This window comes from Oncorhynchus mykiss, chromosome 28 (assembly GCF_057628025.1).
Source record: "Oncorhynchus mykiss isolate SJ-2025 chromosome 28, ASM5762802v1, whole genome shotgun sequence".
NCBI lineage: Eukaryota > Metazoa > Chordata > Actinopteri > Salmoniformes > Salmonidae > Oncorhynchus > Oncorhynchus mykiss.
This window is the reverse complement of record NC_143049.1, coordinates 1,534,326-1,552,658: the sequence shown is the minus strand read 5'-3', so window position 1 is coordinate 1,552,658 and position 18,333 is coordinate 1,534,326. Positions and strand designations below refer to the sequence as shown.

Below are 18,333 nucleotides of genomic sequence, written 5' to 3'. Positions count from 1 at the left end.
TCAATAAGTGCTTTGATGATGTCGTCCCCACAATGACCGTACGTACCTATCCCAACCAGAAGCCATGGATTACAGGCAACATCCGCATCGAGCTAAAGGCTAGAGTTGCCGCTTTCAAGGAGCGGAAGACTAATCCGTACGCTTATAAGAAATCCCTCTATGCCCTCCAACGAACCATCAAACAAGCAAAGTGTCAATACAGGATTAAGATTGAATCAAACTACACCAGCTCTGACGCTCGTCGGATGTGGCAGGGCTTGAAAACTATTATGGACTACAAAGGGATACCCAGACGCGAGCTGCCCAGTGACGCGAGCCTACCAGACGAGCGAAATGCCTATTATCCTCGCTTCGAGGCAAGCAACACTGAAGCATGCACGAGAGCACCAGCTGCCTAAATGATTACCACCCCGTGGCACTCAAATCGGTAACCATTAAGTGCTTTGAAAGGCTGGCCATGGCTCACATCAACAGCATCCTCCCGGACACCACTCCAATTCACATACCGCCCCAACAGATCCACAGATGACACAATCTCAATCGCACACAACACTGCCCTTTCTCACTTGGACAAAAGGAACATCTATGTGAGAATGCTGTTCATTGACTACAGCTCAGCGTTCAACACCATAGTGCCCACAAAGCTCATCACAAAGCTAAAGACCCTGGGACTAAACACCTCCCTCTGCAACTGGATCCTGGACTTCCTGATGGGCCACCCCGAGGTGGTAAGAGTAGGCAACACCACGTCTGCCATGCTGATCCTTAAGACTGGGGCCCCTCAGGGGTGTGTACTTAGTGCCCTCCTGTATTCCCTGTTCACCCACGACTGTGTGGCCAAACATGACTCCACCATCATCCACCAACATTCACTGGTGTAACTTATTTTTTAACTTATTGTGCACATAATGTTGCTGCTACCGTCTCTTATGACCGAAAATAACTTCTGGACATCCGAAAAGCGATTACTCACCGCGGACTAGAAGAAACTTTTTCCTTTAACGAGTCCGACGAGAAGGATATCATGCTTTCACTGGAACAGGGCCAGATCCATGCCTTTTGCGTGAACAAAAGACGCCGGAGAAGAGGACGCAGATTGGGCATCCTTAGAATCCGGGGGCGAATGAGTAAACTCCCACTGCCTTCCATTATTTTTGCTAACGTGCAATCATTGGAAAATAAAATGTATTACCTACAATTAAGATTATCCTACCAACGGGACATTGAAAACTGTAACATCTTATGTTGTTTTACCAAGACGTGGCTGAATGAAGATACGGACAATATAAGAGCTAGCGGGATTTTACATGCACCGGCAGAACAGAGACACCTCTTACCAGAGGTAGCGAGGGTGTGTGTCTTTTTGTCAATAACAGCTGGCGCGCAATGTCTAATATCAAAGAAGTCTCGAGGCATTGCTCGCCTGAGGTACCTTATGATAAGTTGTAGACCACATTATCTACCAAAGAGAGTTCTCATCTGTATTATTCGTAGCAGTCTATTTACCACCACAAAACGAAGCTGGCACTAAGACTGCTCTCAACCAACTCTATAAGGCCTTAAGCAAAGAAGAAAATGCTCACCCAGAAGTGGCGCTCCCTAGTGGCCGGGGACTTTAATGCAGCAAAACTTAATCAGTTTTACCAAATTTGACCAAAATCCTAGATCTCCTTTACTCCACACACAGAGATGCATACAAAGCTCTCCCCCACCATCCATTTGGCAAATCTGACCATAATTCTATCCTCCTGATTCCTGCTTACAAGCAAAAACTAAAGCAGGAAGTACCAGTGACTCGCTCAATACGGAAATGGTCACATGACGCGGATGTTACACTACAGGACTGTTTTGCTAGCACAGACTGGAATATGTTCCGGGATTCATCCAATGGCATTGAGGAATATACCACCTCAATCATCGGCTTCATCAATAAGTGCTTTGATGATGTCGTCCCCACAATGACCGTACGTACCTATCCCAACCAGAAGCCATGGATTACAGGCAACATCCGCATCGAGCTAAAGGCTAGAGTTGCCGCTTTCAAGGAGCGGAAGACTAATCCGGACGCTTATAAGAAATCCCTCTATGCCCTCCAACGAACCATCAAACAAGCAAAGTGTCAATACAGGATTAAGATTGAATCAAACTACACCAGCTCTGACGCTCGTCGGATGTGGCAGGGCTTGAAAACTATTATGGACTACAAAGGGATACCCAGACGCGAGCTGCCCAGTGACGCGAGCCTACCAGACGAGCGAAATGCCTATTATCCTCGCTTCGAGGCAAGCAACACTGAAGCATGCACGAGAGCACCAGCTGCCTAAATGATTACCACCCCGTGGCACTCAAATCGGTAACCATTAAGTGCTTTGAAAGGCTGGCCATGGCTCACATCAACAGCATCCTCCCGGACACCACTCCAATTCACATACCGCCCCAACAGATCCACAGATGACACAATCTCAATCGCACACAACACTGCCCTTTCTCACTTGGACAAAAGGAACATCTATGTGAGAATGCTGTTCATTGACTACAGCTCAGCGTTCAACACCATAGTGCCCACAAAGCTCATCACAAAGCTAAAGACCCTGGGACTAAACACCTCCCTCTGCAACTGGATCCTGGACTTCCTGATGGGCCACCCCGAGGTGGTAAGAGTAGGCAACACCACGTCTGCCATGCTGATCCTTAAGACTGGGGCCCCTCAGGGGTGTGTACTTAGTGCCCTCCTGTATTCCCTGTTCACCCACGACTGTGTGGCCAAACATGACTCCACCATCATTAAGTTTGCTGATGACACAACAGTGGTAGGCCTGATCACCGACAACGACGAGATGGCCTATAGGGAGGAGGTCAGAGAACTGGCAGTGTGGTGCCAGGACAACAACCTCTTCCTCAATGTGAGCACGACGAAGGAGCTGATCGTGGACTACAGGAAAAGGAGGGCCGAACAGGCCCCCATTAACATCAACGGGGCTGGAGTGGAGCGGGTTGAGAGTTTAAGTTCCTTGGTGTCCACATCACCAACGAACTATCATGGTCCAAACACACCAAGACAGTCATGAAGAGGGCACGACAAAACCTTTTTCCCCCCTCAGGAGACTGAAAAGATTTGGCATGGTCCCCGGTTCCTCAAAAGGTTCTACAGCTACACCATTGAGAGCATCCTGACCGGTTGCATCACCACCTGGTATGGCAACTACTCGGCATCTGAGCGTAAGGCGCTACAGAGGGTAGTGGGAACAGCCCAGTACATCACTGGGTCTAAGCTTCCTGCCATCCAGGACCTATATAATAGGCAGTGTCAGAGGAAAGCCCATAAAATTGTCAGAGATTCCAGTCACCTATAGACTGTTTTCTTTGCTACCGCACGGCAAGCGGTAACGGAGTGCCAAGTCTAGGACCAAAAGGCTCCTCAACAGCTTCTATCCCCAAGCCATAAGACTGCTGAACAATTGTGGCGGAAGAATCAGAATAAGTTGTGTAACATAGATAATTAAGATGACTTATCTGCATAATATGCTTATGTGATATACTTGTTATTAGAATGTATCCCTTCGGACTCTGGTGTTGGCAGTTGCACTTCTTCCCTACGCTGGGGCTCAGTCACCAGGGGCCCAGAGAGGGGAGAGGTCAGACTGGTCTTTCACATATCCCTGGTGCTATGCAGAATATCAGAAAGGGAAGAGGACAGGGGGGACATTGTCTTCATATGTAAATGTGTCTTTACCTATCCTAAACCATGTGAAGGGATGGCGTGATTAATGGGGAACCAATTACTTGTCTCCACAATGTCTGTGCGCCAGTCACTCCCTCCGTTGGTATTGAGGGATGTGTGTGGTAGTGTCTGGAACCATTGTATGTCATCTCTGATGTTGCACTTATCCTGGGGTAGTGTATGACCTAGAGGCTCACTCCCCTCAGTGAGCTTGTCCAGGTGTGTGGTCAAGAAGGGGTTTTACTTGAGATGGGAGTATCTGTAGTTGACAATTAATTTATGCCATTGGTCGAGTTGGTGTTTATGTTTTATGAGTACCTGGAACGAGATTGGAACCTAGTCTTAGGGGCCAAACTGAACGATAAACTGAACGAATGCTATCTGGCTATGGGATACTCCTTTTTCATTTAAAAAGTATCACCCTGTGACCCGTTCCAAACATCTGTGGTTTGTTATGTAGACTAGGGGGTGGATCTTTGCTATAAAAGATCTCAGTAGCCTTTGTGTTGGCGCTCTCATCAGAGACGGTGATTCGTCGACCAGCCATCGCTATTGCAAAGCTCTCACTATTAAATATTTAGTTTAAGTAAAACTCTGACTTGTGTGATAAATTTGTCTCTCCTCATTTGATAGTAAAGAAATTAACCACCAAACAATTCATAAAATCGCCACCGGACAAGTTACATTGACCCCCCCCCCTCCCTTTTGTACACTGCTGCTACTCGCTGGTTGTTTGTTACCTATGCATAGTCACTTCGCCCCCACCTACACGTACAGATTACCTCAACTAGCCTGTACTGAGAGCCTTATTGAAGCTAGTAGTTGAGTACAATTTGCTAAAGACCAAGTGGCAATAACGTTTTTGCAGATAGATTTGGACCCATGCAAAGCGTTAAGATGGTCTGCGGTAACAATGACTGTCTATTTTATAAATTAATTAGAGAAGTGTTTTGCAAGTGCAGTTCCATTGGGATTTCACTAAAACAATTTAAGAAATTATTAATTTGCAATTGCACACCGACTCGGTACCGGTGCCCCCTGTATATAGCCTTGTTATTGTTATTCTTATTGTGTTACTTTTTATTATTACTTCTTATTTTAGTCTACTTGGTAAATATTTTCTTATTGAACTGCAATGTTGGTTAAGGTCTTGTAAGTAAGCATTTCATGGTAAAGTCTACAGTTGTTGTATTCGGCGCATGTGACAAATAAAGTTTGATTTGATTAAGACCCTTAGACTTAGCAGGTGGAACAATAATAGCAAGCTAGTTTCGTAACACTTGTACAACAGGGACTGGCTGAAAAAAAACAACAACAAAAAACAGGGACTGGCTAATAGTCGGCCTGCTTGTGATACAAATACAAAAGGTCAGTCAGAAATGCAATAGATTGAGCAAGCACACACCCTGAAATACCATTGTAAACTGCAAATCCTTTTCCTGGTTACACAAAACCGGCGCCAAAAAGCATGCAGACCCACTTTACAACTAGCTACTGTAGAAGGTGGCATCTTAAAAGGGAATCCCCCACTTGTTTCTTAAAAAATCTCTCCCCTAATATAGCCAGGAGTTCGCTAGCAGGAGTTGGGTAAAACACAAACGGATATGTCAACCATGCTACTTCCAATGCACCAGAGGTAGAAAACAATACTTTTTTTTACAGCCTGGTTTAAGAATGCAAGTGCAATCACAACACAATTATTTTCACAAGTAATTTCTAAGTAACTACCTGGGCTGTAAAATAAAGTGTAGGCTGTAAAATAATGTGTTACCGAAAACAAAGAGTTGAAGTGAATGAAGGCAGAGGATGGTGAAGGCCTACCGTACCTCTCTACTGACCTTCTGACTCTAGGCTTCTCACTCTATCCTCCAGCAGGCTCTCTGAGCTGATAGACAACGACAATCTGGACTCTGAGTCGTCAAAGTTCTCCTGCTCCAACTCTGGCAACCTGCACGCCAGCTCCTCCCTGCGCGCACACACACACACACACACACACACACACACACACACACACACACACACACACACACACACACACACACACACACACACACACACACAGTATATAGTGCTGAGGCAAATGCCAAGAACTCCTATTGTACCACTAAGACAGTGTCTCTTTATATATTCCTGGGACTGCACCTTTTTGTTCTAGTCCAGCACTATAACACACCTGATTCAACTAACAAGGGCTCAGTGATTGTTTGAATCAAGTGAGTTCGTGCTGGGTTTAACAAAATTGTGCACCCCTCTGAAGGTCCAGGAATGTATTGAGAAATGCTGAGCTGTATGGTATATATACACCGCTTACCCCTTCAAAGTAGGAGGATACATTATTGGTCAGAGTAATTACATCAGATTGTGAATTCATGATCTGGGCAAAAAACTCCCACCTGAACAGGCTGAAATTCCAGGCATTTTTTTTAAACAGCTGTTACACAAAAAGGGCATTATCATAATTTTCACTTGCGGATTGCTATTTCGACCTCCCTGAAACATCTTTAAAAAAATTGAAAATCACATTTTTAACCACTGCCCCTTTAACACTGACAGCTTCTACTGAGATAGTGTTCCTCTTTAACACATCTGATTCATTGGTGATTATTTCAGTCAGATGTGTTAGTGCTGGGTTAGAACAAGATTTTGTACCCCATAACAGAGAACTAGGAGTCAGTCTCTTCACTCACTTCTCCTCTTTGATGGATTTGATCCTCTCGATGAGGGTCCTCTCTGACTCCATGTCTATATCCGACCGGTTAAGATCATCCATTTGAGGTACGTCCAGCTCTGATGAAGATTTCTCTAGGATCTGCAGATATATAGTATGAGTCAATATACCAGACAAGACAACTCTTTTTGGGAACGTGGGAACCATATTTCCAAAGTGAAATTCCCAGTGGGAATTGGTATTTGGATCACCAGGTTTACATATTCTCAGATGTATTACACACAAGAGCATACCAAACATTAGGACCACCTGCCTAATATTGAGTTGCACCCACCCCCCTTTTGCCATCAGAACAGCCTCAATTCTTCGGGGAATGGACTCTACAAGGTGTCGAAAGTGTTCCACTGGGATGCTGTCCCATGTAGGCTCCAATGCTTCCACAGAAGATTATAAAGTATGTTGTAAACATGTCATTGATCTAGGGTTGCAAAATTCCAGCTTTCCCCAAGCTAGTTTGTTTTTCCTGGACGATTTCTCAGAAACCTGAAAACGTTTCCAGAATTTTGCAACCCAATGTTATGGTGGAACCAAAGTGTTCTTCCAGTGTCCTGTCTACAGTGTGGAATGGTAGCGACAGTTATTCGTTATTGTATTAGTAGGATCCCTATTAGCTGTTGCTAATGCAGTAGCTACTTTTACTGGGGTCCCACACAAAACATGACATAATACAGAACATTAATAGACCGGAACAGCTCAAGGATAGAACTACATACATTGTAAATACAAATAACAGAAATAAAAAAAGGTCCTGTACTAATGTAATGTACTTACAGTGTTCTGTCTCTTGAGCATCAGTTTGTTGACGGCCAGGGCCTCAGCGAACTCCAGCTCTGTGATCTCCTGCATCTTCTCATTGTACCGTCTAAACTGTTCTAAGATCAGGATCTCCACACACCTGGTGGGAGAGAAAGGAGAGGGCTTCTTACAGCAAAATACACACAAAATGCTTACTAAAGACTACATCTTAACTTGAGGGATATGCGTATGTAACTACATTTTAAGTGCAAACATCACATCAGTGCATTGGCTGTACATGAAAGTGAGTTTACAGGCGTTTCTCACATTAGAATGCCACTAACAATAAAATGTGTTTAAAGAAAACGCCCTAAAATAACTACATCAGCCCTCTTTGTTAACATTATTACTACTGTAGTAATGTAGTGTAGTCTCACGTGGTTGTCTTGGAGATGTCCTTCATGCTAAGGAAAGGGTCTGTGGTGTCAGGGGATCGCAGGATGCAGGGGGCAAACACTATGGCCAGGGAGTTAGCAGACATCCGGTTGTGCTCTTCCTCCTTTGCCACTCTAGAGGAAGGAAATATCCATCAATCTGACACAACATCCTAATACATACTGTAACATGGTTAACCTGTCATGTGGCATAATCAGGGACCAAAGTTTTTCCTGGTCTAGTGTGATTAGGACACACTCCGGGACCGAAGTAAAAACTCAAGGCCCAAAGCATAGCATATGAAAGCCTTTGTATGGAAGATGGTGGATTGCTATTATCAGTCAAGATGAATGGCGATGTACTGTACAGGTTATTGAGTGATGTGAAAACGAGTGATAAGTAGAAAGACCATTATACCCATGTACTGTAGATAAAACTGATCAATCGGTCTGCTGCTATCTACCTGACCAGGTGAAAGACCAGCCTCTCCAGCGTGTTGAAGTTAGAAGGGGGGAGGTCGTCCAGTTTCTGGTAGACCGCACGCAGCTGTTCAGATTGCTCTGGCAACTCTGCAGATTAAATGAACAGTGTCAAATACTTTGACATACTGTACTAGTAAAGTACTTCAGGTGGCTAATTTAGCTTGATTGGTGTGCAGGGTGGACAAAGGACTATTCAATTGAATCCAGTGTATGGGGCTAAATCTAGTGCACCACAAGTATTTGAAACTGATTTCTCTGGCATTTCTTAATGAAAAACAAATGGAAAAATACTTATTGAACTCAATTTATTATTTTGCTACATTGTGCCCTACTGAACATAGCCCACCAGACAAACTCACCCACAGCGTGCAGGAAGTCGTTGTAGAGGCTAAAGGTAAGGAGGGGCTCAGGCAGCTCTCTGAGCCAGCGTTTCACCAGACCTGTCACCGTGTGGATGGAGTATTTCTCAAGAGTTGCCCTCTCTGGGTCTGACAACAAATACAATTGTCTTGTGTTTTTTTTGTGATAAGAATTGTACAAATAAATTGATGAATGTATAAATGAAAAACAGAAACATGACTTTATGGTAAATGCTGTAACTACCAGTATACTACAATAGTGTGTGAATGTAGTGCTTTTATTGATTGACCAACAATTAGTACAGTTTAATACAGTAAAAAGGTTTTGTTGATTTTGGTTTAGTACAAAGGACATTCAGGGTTAAGCTAGCGGTCTTACTGGTCTCCAGTAGCTGGTGCAGTTCCCTGGCGTGGCAGGCAGAACCAGACTTGCGGTAGATGCCCTCTGTGTACAGGCCATTCATCTCCACATGCTCCAGCATCATCTGTACCACCATAGGGATTGGGTAGGTCTTACTGGTCAGAACACACACCTGTACCCCAAAGTGCAGATGGCCAGGTACCCCATCGTCCTAACACACAGACATAGGAAGCACACTGGATCAAACAATAGTCCTGACAAACTACTTGACAAACTGTAAAAACACTTGACTCATGTAGTGCTGCTTACCAGCCTGGCGCATCGTGTTGAGCAAGCGTTGATGATTTTGGAGAGGCATTTCTTGTGACATATCAATTTGCAAGCTAAAGGACCGAACAAGGCAGACAAGAACAGAATGGTAAGAAATGTGGAGTCTGTTCTAATGTTACAATTAGGGGTGCTGGCAGCGAAGCTCCAACAAACCTATTGTTTTTGATGGAATTCAATTTCTTCCTCCACCTTTGTCACAATATCTCAATGCCCAATTGGTTAAAAAAAATGTATACTTTGGCAATACACGTGCAAGTGACACTTTCTTACGGCATAATTCCATATTCATGTCCCTGGTCTTTTCAATGGGCTTGACGATTATATCATAACATTGGAATAATTTATTTCTGCCGGCTGCAGAAATTTTTGCCCATTGAATACCATTCAAAGCCTATAGAACCAACAAGCCAACAACTGCTACTCAGACATCAAAAACAGCACAAATTCCCCCATAGGTGGCGCTCTAATAAGCATTCAATGTCCAAGGCTCAGCCCCGCTGCCCAGTTTAACGTACAACAACAAAACTATAGGAGAGGAGGAAGAATATTTAAGATACTTTTTCAGAAGATGGGCAAGGACTCTGTTGTCCTGGCATCCTCATGCTGTTGCCTAGGTAAGCACCATGGTCTGGTAGTGGATGCGAGCTTTGACTGGAAGCCAGTGGAGATTGTGGAGGACCGGGTGACATGAGAGGACTTGGGAAGGTTGAAAACCAGGCGGGCTGCAGCATTTTGGATAAGTTGCAGGGGTTTGGTGGCACATGCGGGTAGCCCAGCCAACAGCAAGTTGCAGTAGACGGGAGAGGACAAGTCCCTTGACTAGGAACTGCGCTGCTTCCTGTGTGAGTTAGGGTCTTACTCTACCAATGTTGTAGAGCATATGAACCTGCAGGAGCTAGTCACTGCTTTTGATGTTTGCAGAGAACGAAAGGGTGTTGTCCAGGGTCACACCAAGGTTCTTTGTACTTTGGGAGGGCGACACTTTGAAGTTGTCAACTGTGAGAGGTCTTTGAGTGGGCAGAGCTTCCCCGGAAGGAAGAGCAGTTCCGTCCTGTCGAGTTTGAGGTGGTGTGCCGACATCTAAGTTGAGAGGCAAGTGGAGTGTCCATGGGCAATGTTACCTGTAATCTTTTCAGCACTTAGCAAATTTCAGGTCTGTTGAAAGCAAACTTCAACATTGTGAAAATTGTGTGGGCTGAATTTACTGTGAACAACTAGAGTCGCTCACTCCATATATCAACTCCCAGAAATGTATTGGCTAAATCACCAGAGAGACTTGCATCAAAAACAATGGAGAAAAATGCATCCCATAACATTTTAATATGGAAATAGCTGTTTTATCATTCAGTAGTAGCAAATGTGTGGTGTTCAATGTAGGCCTACATTCCATGAGACATTTGAGAAAAAAAACATGCAGGGCTTGACATTAACCTGTTAATCCACTTGTCCTTCAGACAAGGTGACAATGTTGTTTGATAAAAGAAACCACCATACAAAATACAATTCATTATTATTCCCATACCATTACATACAATCAGACAAATTATGCTACCCTCTGCCTATTGGCTACTTAGTTTTGTTGGGGAATAATCAGAATTGGTTGGTAAAATAGGTAAGATGTTTTATATTCATCATATGTTTGTAAGTTACTTCTCATCAGAATGTTATTTTTGTATAATACTGTGGCCGGGTTGCAGTATCTGTTCTATGTCAAGACTAAGTTGTTTGGGCCGGAGAGAGGGGAGAGGTCAAGCGTGTATCTCTTGGCTCCACAATGTCTGTGTGCCAGTCAGTGTGTCTCTGTGATCTTGTCAAGATAGGATGGATTTGATATACAGTGCCTTGCGAAAGTATTCGGCCCCCTTGAACTTTGCGACCTTTGCCACATTTCAGGCTTCAAACATAAAGATATAAAACTGTATTTTTTGTGAAGAATCAACAACAAGTGGGACACAATCATGAAGTGGAACGACATTTATTGGATATTTCAAACTTTTTTAACAAATCAAAAACTGAAAAATTGGGCGTGCAAAATTATTCAGCCCCTTTACTTTCAGTGCAGCAAACTCTCTCCAGAAGTTCAGTGAGGATCTCTGAATGATCCAATGTTGACCTTAATGACTAATGATGATAAATACAATCCACCTGTGTGTAATCAAGTCTCCGTATAAATGCACCTGCACTGTGATAGTCTCAGAGGTCCGTTAAAAGTGCAGAGAGCATCATGAAGAACAAGGAACACACCAGGCAGGTCCGAGATACTGTTGTGAAGAAGTTTAAAGCCGGATTTAGATACAAAAAGATTTCCCAAGCTTTAAACATCCCAAGGAGCACTGTGCAAGCGATAATATTGAAATGGAAGGAGTATCAGACCACTGCAAATCTACCAAGACCTGGCCGTCCCTCTAAACTTTCAGCTCATACAAGGAGAAGACTGATCAGAGATGCAGCCAAGAGGCCCATGATCACTCTGGATGAACTGCAGAGATCTACAGCTGAGGTGGGAGACTCTGTCCATAGGACAACAATCAGTTGTATATTGCACAAATCTGGCCTTTATGGAAGAGTGGCAAGAAGAAAGCCATTTCTTAAAGATATCCATAAAATGTGTTGTTTAAAGTTTGCCACAAGCCACCTGGGAGACACACCAAACATGTGGAAGAAGGTGCTCTGGTCAGATGAAACCAAAATTGAACTTTTTGGCAACAATGCAAAACGTTATGTTTGGCGTAAAAGCAACACAGCTCATCACCCTGAACACACCATCACCACTGTCAAACATGGTGGTGGCAGCATCATGGTTTGGGCCTGCTTTTCTTCAGCAGGGAGAGGGAAGATGGTTAAAATTGATGGGAAGATGGGTGGAGCCAAATACAGGACCATTCTGGAAGAAAACCTGATGGAGTCTGCAAAAGACCTGAGACTGGGACGGAGATTTGTCTTCCAACAAGACAATGATCCAAAACATAAAGCAAAATCTACAATGGAATGGTTCAAAAATAAACATATCCAGGTGTTAGAATGGCCAAGTCAAAGTCCAGACCTGAATCCAATCGAGAATCTGTGGAAAGAACTGAAAACTGCTGTTCACAAATGCTCTCCATCCAACCTCACTGAGCTCGAGCTGTTTTGCAAGGAGGAATGGGAAAAAATTTCAGTCTCTCGATGAGCAAAACTGATAGAGACATACCCAAGCGACTTACAGCTGTAATCGCAGCAAAAGGTGGCGCTACAAAGTATTAACTTAAGGGGGCTGAATAATTTTGCACGCCCAATTTTTCAGTTTTTGATTTGTTAAAAAAGTTTGAAATATCCAATAAATGTCGTTCCACTTCATGATTGTGTCCCACTTGTTGTTGATTCTTCACAAAAAAATACAGTTTTATATCTTTGTTTGAAGCCTGGAATGTGGCAAAAGGTCGCAAAGTTCAAGGGGGCCGAATACTTTCGCAAGGCACTGTAAATTACATATTTCTGTATTTCATTTGCAAAAATGTCTAAAGTTGCCATTATGGGGTATTGTGTAAGCGGTGCGTAACTGACTGCAGGAAGTCAGGCGCAAGAGAGCAGAAATGGGTAACAACTGGAGCAATTTAATAATGCAAAAACAAGATGTACCCAGAACAACAAAATACTGGTAAAATAACCTGTCGTAAAACCAGTCAGAAGTGCACATGCACTTACAACAAACAATCTCACACAAAGACATGGGGGGGAACAGAGGGTTAAATACACGACAAGTAATGAGGGAATGTAAACCAGGTGTGTGGGAAAACAAGACAAAACAAATGAAAAATGAAAGGTGGATGGCTAGAATGGCTAGAAGACCAGTGACGTCGACCGCCAAACGCCGCCCGAACAAGGGGAGGAACCGAGTGTAGATGGGTGAAATTTGTATTTATTTGATCAGTCTAACATAATTTGGAATACAGTCATGGGGTATAAATACTTTCTAAAGGCACTGTATGTGTAGGATATGCTGTGTTGCCTAATTTGCATATGCAGCTGTAGAATCGCCATTCTAGCACACACATCTTTCTGATAATGTGCTTTTAATTGGTTTCTATGCAAAGTATATGATTAAATGTTTCCTTAAGGCTGCAGCTAGTTACTTGAAATAAGACAATCATGCCAAAACAATTTTAATTCAAAGACAAGAGATAGCTAATGTAACACTAGCTTCCTTAGCAGACAAATTGACATTAACAGCTCAAGTTTTCAAGTGAGGCTGTGTTTACATCGTAGAAAAGAAGCAGGCCATTGGATGCCTTCATCACGAGGGGTATGTACGGGAGTTCTGATTGGTTCCAAGTTTAGCAGTTTGGCAAATTTGCCTGAGCTGACAGTGTTGAAATATACTTTTTATGAGAAAATGTTCAAGAATTGAAGGTGCTAACAAATGTTAGTCATCATAAGAATGTATTACTGTCATATACAAAAAATCTGCTCCTCCCTTGATGGGGATCGTTCAGCTTCACGTTTTTTGGCTTTTGGCACACCACCTAATTTTCCTAAAACGAGTGCTTATTACAGCGCCACCTAATTGCCATTGACTTTCATCCTTTGACATATTACTTAGATATTTTCATAATTAGTAGACACAGGCATGATTTTTACACATTCTGCATTTCAAGTCAATCAAATGTTCGGTTCTTGAGAAGATTTGAAAATATTAAAAATCCAATATCCAATGAATCCAATATCCAATGAATTTTTCATATTTTCAAATCTTCTCAAGAACCGAACATTTGCTTGACTTGAAATGCAGAATGTGTAAAAATCATGCCTGTGTCTACTAATTATGAAAATAGCTAAGTAATATGTCAAAGGATGAAAGTCAATGGCAATTAGGTGGCGCTGTAATAAGCATTCTAAGGCTCAGCTTCACCACCCCGGTTGACATACAACCATGAAACTTGGTAAATAAGTGCTTCTCATAGTAAGGAACAGAGTTGCCTCAAGACCCATGAATTCCGGCATAGTGGATTTTCTGCCATCTTTAAATGTTTCATAAAATCTTCTTCTCATCAACCGTAAAATCCGATTGACTCGAAACTCAGAATGTATGTTCATCATGCCAGTCTTTACTAAGTTGGAAAAAGCTAAGTGGTACAAATTGGCCCATTGGTGATTCTGTAATAAGCATTCAAAGTCTAAGGCCCCACACCCGTTCGACATACAACCACGAAACAGTGTATATACATTTTTCTAATCATAAGGAACACATTTTCCTACGTACTAGAGATAGACATGATTAACATACATTCTGAGTTTGGAGTCCATCAAACGTACAATGTTTTGATGAATCCAAAATGGCTGAAAATTCTATGGTGGATCCGCGCTGAATTGAATATTCTGCCATTTAGGATTTATCAAAATATACATTGGATGGACTCAACACAGAATGTATGTTAATCATGTCTATCTCTAGTACGTTTAAGAAAAGCTAAGCAATATGTCAAGATCAGAGAAAATGTAATCTTTGTAAAAAAAAAAATTGCATACACAATTAAACACTAAACTCACTTTTCGCTCTATCAACTTAACTTGCACAGTGTTTTCAATTGTTACATGTACACGAGGGATGATGAGGTATAATGCTTCCATGCTTCAAGCCTGCTCATAAGCCAGAACTCTTTTCATAGCTGCTTGCAGCTACACTACATGACCAAATGTATGTGTGCACCTACTCGTCGAACATCTCATTCCAAAATCATGGGCATTATAGAGTTGCCCCCCCCCCTATGCTGCTCTAACAGCGTTCACTCTTCTGGAATGGCTTTCCACAAGATGTTGGAACATTGCTGCAGGGACTTGCTTCAATTCAGCCATGAGCATTAGTGAGGTCGGGCAGTGATGATGGGCGATTAGGCCTGGTTAGCAGTTGGGGTTCCAATTCATCCCAAAGGTGTTCGATGGGGTTGAGGTCAGGGCTCTGTTCAAGCCAGTCAAGTTCTTCCACACTGATACAACACATCATTTCTGTATGGACCTTGCTTTATGGACGGGGGTATTGTCATGCTGAAACAGGAAAGGGCCTACCCTAAACTGTTGCCACAAAGGTGGAAGCACAGAATCGTCTAGAATATGATATAGCATTAAGATTTCCCTTCACTGGAACTAAGGGGCTTAAGGAACCATTAAAAACATTATTCCTCCTCCACCAAACTTTACTGTTGGCACTATGCATTCAGGCAGATAGCGTTCTTTTGGCATCAGAGATTTGTCCGTCGGACTGCCAGATGGTGAAGCGTGATTCATCATTCCAGAGGTTGCCAGTGCTCCAGCATCCAATGGCGGTGAGCTTTACACCACTCCAGCCGACGCTTGGCATGTTGATCTTAGGCTTGTGTGCGGCTGCTCTGCCACGGAAACATATTTCATGAAGCTCCCAACGAACAGTTCTTGTGCTGGAATTCGGTAGTGAGTGTTGCAACCAAGGACAGACTATTGTTATGCGCTACACGCTTCAGCACTCGGCGGTCCCGTTCTGTGAGATTGTGTGTGGCCTACCACTTCGCGGCTTAGCCATTGTTGCTCCTAGATGTTTCCACTTCACAATAACAGCACTTACAGTTGACGGGGCAGCTTAGCAGGGCAGAAATTTCTTGGAAACGTGGCATCCTATGACGGTGCCACTTTGAAAGTCACTGAGCTCTTCAGTTCTTCCATTCTACTGCCAATGTTTGTTTATGGAGATTACATGGCTGTGTGCTCGATTTTATACATGTCAGCAACAGGTGTGGTGGAAACACCCGAATTCACTAATTTGAAGGGGTGTCCACATGTGTATATATAGTGTATATTTCTGTTGTAATGTTCTCATCTCTGTTATAAATATACACTCGCCGGCCAGTTTATTAGGTACACCACCTCGTCCACAAAAATGTATCGCTCCTACAGATTGTCAGGTGGCCGTGGCTTGCTATATAAAGCAGGCAGACAGGCATAAAGTTACTGTTTGATTAAACATTAGAATGGGCAAAACGAGTGATCTAAGCGACTGAGCAAGGTATGATCATCGTTGCCAGGAGCGCCAGATCCAGAAACGGCCGCCCTCCTGGGCTTTTCACGCACGGCAGTGTCTAGGGTTTATTGAGAATGGTGCACAAACAGACATAACTACGCAGTACAACAGTGGTGTACTGTTGTCACGGATGGGTTATTGCAGCAGACGACCACACCAGATTCCACTCCTATCAGTGGCGGCTCCAGTGGGCACGCAATCACCAAAACTTGACAATTGAGGAGTCGGAAAATATTGCCTGGTCTGACGAATGCTGTTGCGTCATGCTGATGGCAGAGTCAGGATTTGGCGTACGCAGCATGAGTCCATGGACCAATCCTGCCTGGTGTCAACGGAACAGGCTGGTGGCGGTGGTCTTGGCACACGTTAGGTCCCTTGATACTAATTCAGCAACAAACATTTCCAACACTTTGTAATCCAAAGAATTCAGGCTGTTCTGGAGGCAAAGAGGGATGTCTGACCCAGTACGAGATGGGTGTAAATAATAAACTGGTTATTCTATGTTCTAGTTTTATGTTTTAAGATGGTGAACAACAGACAGTGTTATCTGTAGGCTACTCACCACTGCACATGTAGGCCTTCTCCATGCCCCAGATGAAGGAACCACACAGGTCACAGGACTGCATGATGTTCACCTGGTACGTACTGAACATGTGATCTAGAGGGCTGTTGGGCTTGAAACAGTATAACACACATTAGATAGGGAGAATGACAGGCAACCTGGGACCTTACTTATCAAAGTTGCGTGCAACAAAAAATGATAAACCTTGCGTGCGCCAGTTTCCCCACAAAGGTTAGTATTTATCCATTTTGAACTTGACAGGAAAGTGTGCATATCTCCATGCAAATCTCAGACCTTGCATACGAACAACTTCTAATGGTTGATCAACTGTATTGGAAGCAAATATTATTCTTTGCGGGAAATGTTGGTGTTTGATGCACAGGAATTATAATAATGGTAGGCTAATAAAAACATTACAACGTAGCCCTAATGATAAAAGATGAATTTTCCGTTGGTAAGATAATCGCATAGCAGCATGTCGCCTAATATATTTATTTTACTTTTATTATATGCAGTGTGTTCGGAAAATATTCAGACACCTTGACTTTTTCCACATTTTGTTACGTTACAGCCTTATTTTAAAATTGATTCAATAATATTTTTTACTCAGTCTACACACAATACCCCATAATGACAAATCGAAAACAGGTTTTTAGAAATTTGAGCACATTTATAAAAAAAAGATACCATATTTACATAACTATTCAGACCCTTTGCTATGAGACTTGAAATTGAGCTCATGTGCATCCTGTTTCCATTGGTCATCCTTGAGATGTTTCTACAACTCGATTCAAATCCACCTGTGATAAATTCAATTGATTGGACATGATTTGGAAAAGCACACACCTGTCTATATAAGGTCCCATAGTTGACATTGTATGTCAGAGTAAAAACCAAGCCATGGAAGTCGTAGGAATTGTCCGTAGAGCTCCGAGACAGGATTGTGTCGAGGCACAGATCTGGGGAAGGGTAACAACACATTTCTGGAGCATTGAAGGTCTCCAAGAACACAGTGGCCTCCATCATTCTTAAATGGATGAAGTTTGGAACCACCAAGGCTCTTCCTAGAGCTGGCCGACCAGCCAGTCACTCTGACAGAGCTCCAGAGTTCCTCTGCAGAGGTGGGAGAACCTTCCAGAAGGACAACCATCTCTGCATCACTCAACCAATCAGGCCTTTATGGTAGTATCAGACGGAAAAAAAGGCACATGACAGCCTGCTTGGAGTTGCCAAAAGGCACCAAAAGGACACTCTGACCTTGAGAAACTAGATTTTCTGATCTGATAAAACCAAGTTGAACTCTATGGCTTGAATGCCAAGCGTCACATCTGGAGGAAACCTGGCCCCATCCCTGTTTTTTAGCGGCAGGACTGGGAGACTAGTCAGTATCGAGGGAAAGATGAATGGAGCAAAATACAGAGATCCTTAATGAAAACCTGCTCCAGAGCGCTCAGGACCTCAGACTGGGGCGAAGGTTCACCTTCCAACAGGACAATGACCCTAAGCACACAGCCAAGACAACGCAATAATGGCTTCGGGACAAGACTCAATGTCCAGCCAGAGCCCAGACTTGAACCCGATCGAACATCTCTG

The 18,333-nt window shown here is 43.2% G+C and overlaps 1 protein-coding gene across 33 annotated transcripts in view; it reads right to left on the bottom strand.

Moving 5' to 3' along the window:
- LOC110508307 (unconventional myosin-IXb) overlaps positions 1 to 18,333 on the bottom strand; it is an 89,490-nt gene that overhangs the window by 16,589 nt on the left and 54,568 nt on the right. For 25 of the 33 annotated variants that reach the window (XM_090225739.1, XM_036965936.2, XM_090225751.1 and 22 more), the window contains 9 exons: positions 16,741 to 16,852; positions 9,131 to 9,204; positions 8,840 to 9,032; positions 8,461 to 8,589; positions 8,083 to 8,188; positions 7,622 to 7,753; positions 7,221 to 7,344; positions 6,409 to 6,530; positions 5,560 to 5,687 (listed from right to left, as the gene is read on the bottom strand). In XM_090225739.1, coding sequence (XP_090081865.1) covers positions 5,560 to 5,687; positions 6,409 to 6,530; positions 7,221 to 7,344; positions 7,622 to 7,753; positions 8,083 to 8,188; positions 8,461 to 8,589; positions 8,840 to 9,032; positions 9,131 to 9,204; positions 16,741 to 16,852 — 1,120 coding nt within the window. Of the gene's footprint in view, positions 1 to 5,547; positions 5,688 to 6,408; positions 6,531 to 7,220; positions 7,345 to 7,621; positions 7,754 to 8,082; positions 8,189 to 8,460; positions 8,590 to 8,839; positions 9,033 to 9,130; positions 9,205 to 16,740; positions 16,853 to 18,333 lie in introns of all 33 variants that reach the window. The other 8 variants (XR_016492948.1, XR_016492947.1, XM_090225743.1 and 5 more) reach the window with 2 other exon arrangements.